General features: G+C 57.3%; 1 protein-coding gene across 1 annotated transcript in view; it reads left to right on the forward strand.

Annotated features, from left to right (window-relative positions):
- TNRC18 (trinucleotide repeat containing 18) overlaps window positions 1-5,805 on the forward strand; it is a 174,368-nt gene that overhangs the window by 47,865 nt on the left and 120,698 nt on the right. Inside the window, exons 3-5 of the mRNA XM_011996251.1 lie at window positions 1,361-1,516; window positions 4,451-4,594; window positions 5,730-5,801. Of these exons, the coding sequence (XP_011851641.1) occupies window positions 1,361-1,516; window positions 4,451-4,594; window positions 5,730-5,801 (372 nt within the window). The remainder of the gene's footprint in view (window positions 1-1,360; window positions 1,517-4,450; window positions 4,595-5,729; window positions 5,802-5,805) is intronic.

Here is a 5,805-nt window from a genome sequence, read left to right on the forward strand (position 1 = left end):
TTTTTTTTTTTTTGAGACGGAGTCTCACTCTGTCACCCAGGCTGGAGTGCAGTGGCGCGATCTCGGCTCACTGCAACCTCTGCCTCCTGGGTACAAGGGATTCTTCTGCCTCAGCCTCCCAAGTAGCTGGGACTACAGGTGCCCGCCACCACGCCCAGCTGATGTTTTGTATTTGTCTTTTTAGTAGGGACAGGGTTTCACCATGTTGGCGAGGCTGGTCTCTAACTCATGACCTCGTGATTCGCCTGCCTCAGCCTCCCAGAGTGCTGGGATTAGAGGCGTGAGCCACCGCGCCCGGCCTCATGTTGTTACTGTGATTAAACATATGCTTCCTTCCTTGTCATTCCCAGAGGGAGGCATTTTTATCCCCATTTTGTTGATACGCAAACTGAGACCTGGTAAGGGAAGCCCCTTGCCCCAGGGCCTGCATGCTTCTCTCTGACCTGTTACCCAGAGGCCTGCCAGGGTCTTCCCTTAGAAGGGGTGGCATTTGGGACTTGTGGGACAGTGCCCTGGGTGGCAGCTGGGAGGCACCCTGTCCGATGTGGGCCTGCCCATGTGGGGCGTGGCGGGGCTGGCTGTGGCTTCCACCCAGGCCCCAGCTGATTTCCATCATCTTTCTGAGCAGCAGTCAGCCTGTGGCCCCTATAGGCAGTAACCCCAGGTGTGTGGGGCCTGCTGTCTGCAGGGGTTGCCCTTGATGGGGCTCCCTTAGTGACCCCCATGTCTGCCACTCCATGCATTCACAGATTTATCCCCTAAGCCACTGTGGCTCGGTGGTGCCAAGTCCCTGCTTTCTGGCTGTGTGACCTGGCACTTCCCATCTCTGAGCCTCACTTTCTTTGTCTGTTAAATGGGCACACGGGGCTGGCTAGGGCTGCCGTGGGAGGTCATTCTCCGGCTGGAGGATGGGTGTCCTCTTGGCCTGCAGAGCTCAGCATATGAGCCACCCGCCTGTGAGTCCCCCACCGCCTTGCCCTGTGGCCTCTGGAAGTCCCAGTGCCCCACCGACTTCAGGATTCCCCCTGCAGATGGGGAGAACGGTGCCAAGCCGGATCTGGGCTGGTTGGGCGGCAGGGGTAGAAGGCCCTCCTCTGAGGGTGCGGGGTGCCGAGGACTGAGGGTCTGCTGTTGGGGGCTTCCTGCCGTCTTGTGCTTTCTCAAGCCCTGGGTCTGGTTGGGTTGACCCAGGCCCATCCTGCGGCCCAGGGTTGGGGCCGGAGCAGGGGAACCCTCTTGGTCAGTTGGCCATTATCAGCTCCACACAGTTGGGGAGAGGCGGGGGTCTCGGGGTGGTGGGCTGGGGCGGCGGCGCTGGCCTGACTGGCTGCCTGACGGTCCTCCCAACTTCTCTCTGCAGGCGAGGCCTTCTTGGGCAGTTTTGTGGCCAGCGGGATGGGGCCCTCGGCCTCATCCCATGGGAGCCCGGTGCCACTGCCCTCTGACCTCTCCTTCCGCTCCCCAACCCCTAGCAACCTGCCCATGGTGCAGCTGTGGGCCGCCCACGCCCATGAAGGTAAGGAGCATGCCGGGGTCGGGGCTGCGGGCTGCTGGGCTGATGTCCCAGCCACTCTGGCCACTTCATGTGCCCCTCTATTGTCATCACAGAGCTGGGGCTGGTGGGCCCCAGGTCACCTGGCCTCCCTGTCATTTCTCAAACGCTCAGGGCTTCCTGTTGTCACAATCAGAGGGCCTTTGTACGAGCTGTTCCCTCTCCTTCCAGCCTGACACCCCATGCCACAGACCACCTTCCATTTCTCCTCCAGCTCAGCTCAGAGACCCCCTCTTCCCCACCCCCTTCCATCACTCGCTTGTGACGACAGATTATCTGATCCTTCATGAACCCCTGCTTTCCCACCGGAGTGAGCCCTGAGTGCAGGGTCTGGTTTGATCTACTCAGCACTGTATCCTTGGTGCACAGTAGGCTCATTAATAATTAGAGGAGCAGGCCCGGCGTGGTGGCTCACAGCTGTAATCCCAACACTTTGGGAGGTTGAGGTGGGAAGATCACTTGAGGGCAGGCGTTCGAGACCAGCCTGGGCAACATAGCGAGACCCCATCTCTACAAAAAAAATTTCCCGGAGCCTGGGGACCTGGCGCTGTTGGGGCCTCTTCTTTTGCATTTCTGCAGCCATGCCCCTCAATGTAGGGGCTCTGCAGGCCTGGCTTCCCCCAGGCCATGAGCAGATTCTGGATTTCTGTAGAGCCTCACTTTCATTCTCTGCCTGCAAAGGAATGGGCCTGAGGACCTCTGAGCTCCTCCTCTCCTCCTTTGACAGGTTCTGGATGTTGGGCGCTAGGTACCTCCTTCCTCCTTCCTCCTCCCTCCTCCCAGGTGTCCTGTAGGTGCTCATGGTTCCTGGAAGGTTGCAGCCCTGGAGCTCCTGCTGCGGGCTTAGGGCTCTTCCGGCCCTCCCCGGCTACTGTCCCTCCCCTTCCTCCGGTGGGGTCAGGTCTGACCAAGTGCTCACCGTCATCCCGAATCCTGTGGCTACTGCGTTCAGCCCAGGAGGAGACAGGTTCAGCCAGAGGCCTCCCCAGCCACAGGACCCTATCCAGTCCTTACAGTACATTGCCCGTTGTACAGATGAGGTCAGCGAGTCTGCTCCTCCTGGACACTCTGGGGAAGGCATCTGAATCCAGGCACGAGGGTGTCTGGCCTGCACAGAGGGGGCCTTCTAGGCTGGGGTCCCACCTGAGCCTGCCACTTTAACCAGCCAAGGCAGGTGCCTGGGCGAGAAGAGCCTGCCTCTCGGGCCTGTCTGCCAGCAGCTCGTTACCTCTGTCTCCCTGAGACTTCCTTTTCTCTTTGGCCAACAAATCCTAGTAATGACCGCAAACACACAGGGTGCTTACCACAGCCCAGTGCACACTCAGCTCACTTCAGCCTCAGAGCCAGCCCTGCCTGGGGGAGGGACTGTTAGGCCCTTATTTTTACAGACAGGGTCTTGCTCTGTCGCCCAGGCTGGAGTGCTGTGGTGCAATCTCGGCTCACTGAAACCTCCGCCTCCCAGGCTCAAGCCATTCTCCCACCTCAGCCTCCTGAGTAGCTGGAACTATAGGTGCATACCATCATGCCCAGTTAACTACTAGATTTTGTTTTGGTGGAGTCGGGGTTTCACCATGTGTCCCAGGCTGGTCTTGAACTGCTAGGCCCAAGCGATCCTCCCACCTTGACCTCCCAAAGTGCTGGGATTATAGGCATGAGCCACTGCGCCTGGCCTATTAAGCCCATTAGGTCCATTTTACAGACGGGAGAGCAGAGACCTGGTGCCTGTGTGGGAGTGCTGTTTTTTTTTGTTTGTTTGTTTTTTATTGGTTGTATTTTTAAATTTTTTTTTATTTTTTGAGATGGAGTCTTGCTCTGTTGCGCAGGCTGGAGTACAGTGGCACGATCTCGGCTCATTGCAACCTCTGCCTCCCGGGTTGAAGCGATTTTCCTGCCTCAACCTCCTGAGTAGCTGGGATTACAGGCGTGCACCACCACACCTGTAATCCCAGCACTTTGGGAGTCTGAGGTGGGCGGATCACTTGAGGCCAGGAGTTCCAGACCAGCCCGGCCAACATGGTGAAACCCCTTCTCTACTAAGAATACAAAGATGAACCGGGTGTGGTAGCAGGCGCCTGTAATCCCAGCTCCTCGGGAGGCTGTGGCAGGAGGACCTCTTGAACTCAGGAGGCGGAGGCTGCCGTGAACCGAGATCCTGCCACTGCACTCCAGCCTGGGCCACAGAGTAAGACTCTGTCTCCAAAAAAAACAAAACAAACAAAAAATTCTGAATAGTTGAAGTCAGCAGGTCCTGATGCTGGGCATTGCTGGTGGGGGGCCTTTGGGGAGGCGGGGAGGATCTTTGGTGGGGGGGAATTCCTTCCTGGCAGCTTCTGCCTGGGAGACCCAGCAGCTGAAGATGCTGGGTCCTCTGAGGTTCAGAGAAGGCAAGTGACCAGCTTGGGGTCACACAACAGAGAAAGGGCCCGTGTTAGGCTGAGGTTAAGAGTCCTGGCTCCAGGGTTCGATGGCCTCGGTCCAAAGTCAGGCAGCTCTGCTGTATCTCCTTGGGCAAGTGGCCTTCTCTGAATTTTCTCATCTTTAAAGTAAGGACATTAAGTCTCTTCCTCGTAGGTCGTTTCTGAGGTTTAAATGAGGATGACAGTGGCAAAGCTCTTGGTCATGTTTGGTAGACTGTTATCGGGCCCTGCTAGTTGGATCCATTCTGATCCTCTTCCTGTGGGGACTGGAGACCCCATCCTCCCATGAGGGCTTCCTGGGCCTGGAGAGAGACCCAGGGTTGGGGAGCAGGGGAATGCCCTGAGGAGCTGCTGTTAAACCTCGAAGCTCCCTACACCAGCGGTCACCTGCCGAAATAGTTTATTTCCAGGAGCTGGAAGGAAGCTCCTGGTGGGCAGCACAAATTGGCCCGGCCCAGCTTTTCTCTTTTCTCTGTTACAGGCTTCTCCCACCTGCCCAGCGGGCTGTACCCATCCTACCTCCACCTGAGCCACCTGGAGCCCCCCAGCAGTGGGAGCCCCCTCCTCAGCCAGCTGGGTCAGCCCAGCATTTTCGATACCCAGAAAGGTCAGGGGCCAGGAGGAGGTAAGACTGTGGAGTCCGGGGTGGGGGGTGGCACAGGGGCCTTCTGACAGGCTTCTGGGGCCTTTGGCAGCATCCAGCTAGCCACCAGCTCTGTCCAGGATGCTTGCCTTTTTTTTTTTTTTTTGAGACAGGGTCTCACTATGTTGCCCAGGCTGGAGTACAGTAGTGTGATCATAGCTCACTGCAGCCTCAAACTCCCAAATGATGCTCCTGACTCAGCACCCCAAGTAGCTGGGACTGCAGACATACCCCACCACACCCAGCTGACTTTTTAACTTTTTGTAGAGGTGGAGTCTTGCTGTGTTGCCCAGGATGGTTTCAAATTCCTGGCCTCAAGCAATCCTCCTATCTCGGCTTCCCAGAGTGCTGGGATTACAGATGTGAGCCTCAGATGCTCTTTTGAGACCTGAGTCCCTAAGACCCCCACAGACTCCTTGGGCCCACCCACAGCCCTGGGTGCCTTCTGGTCACACTCTCCTCTTAGGGGCCCTGCTAGGCCTTCTGGGAAGCTCTGAAAACAACCCCTGGTCTCTCCTTTTACAGATGAGGAAACTGAGGCACGGGAAGGGTAGATTTAAACTTGGTTCTAGATATTTCCAGAGCCTGCACTCTCTAGCTGGGTTGCCCATTTCTTCTCTTCTTGCCCTGGGGAGATGCCTTGCCTTGCTGTGAAACCTCGGGGCTCCCTGCACTAAACTAGTTTAATTTCCAAGAGAAAGCACTGGGCCGAGTGCGGCTCACGCCTGTAATCCCAGCACTTTAGGAGGCTGAGACAGGTGGATCACCTGAGGTCAAGAGTTCAAGACCAGCCTGACGAACATGGTGAAACCCCGCCTGTATTAAAAATACAATAATTAGCCGTGCATGGTGGGGTGCGCCTGTAATCCCAGCCACTCGGGAGGCTGAGGCAGGAGAATCGCTTGAATCCAGGAGGCAGTGAGCCAAGATTGCGCCATTGCTCTGCAGCCTGGGCGACAAGAGCGGGACTGTCTCAAAAAAAAAAACAAAAAAACAAAAAAACAAAAAAAACTGGGGGAGACATGGGTTGGCCCAGCTCTCTCTCAGGGGTCCCCCTCCGCCCAGGCAGGGGTGGGAGGTGGCGCTCGCTCACTACCTGCTGTTCTCTTGTCTGCAGACGGCTTCTACCTGCCCACCGCGGGGGCTCCGGGCGCCCTGCACTCTCACGGGCCCTCGGCCCGGACCCCTGGCGG

Source organism: Mandrillus leucophaeus, unplaced genomic scaffold, assembly GCF_000951045.1.
Source record: "Mandrillus leucophaeus isolate KB7577 unplaced genomic scaffold, Mleu.le_1.0 Scaffold506, whole genome shotgun sequence".
Lineage (NCBI taxonomy): Eukaryota > Metazoa > Chordata > Mammalia > Primates > Cercopithecidae > Mandrillus > Mandrillus leucophaeus.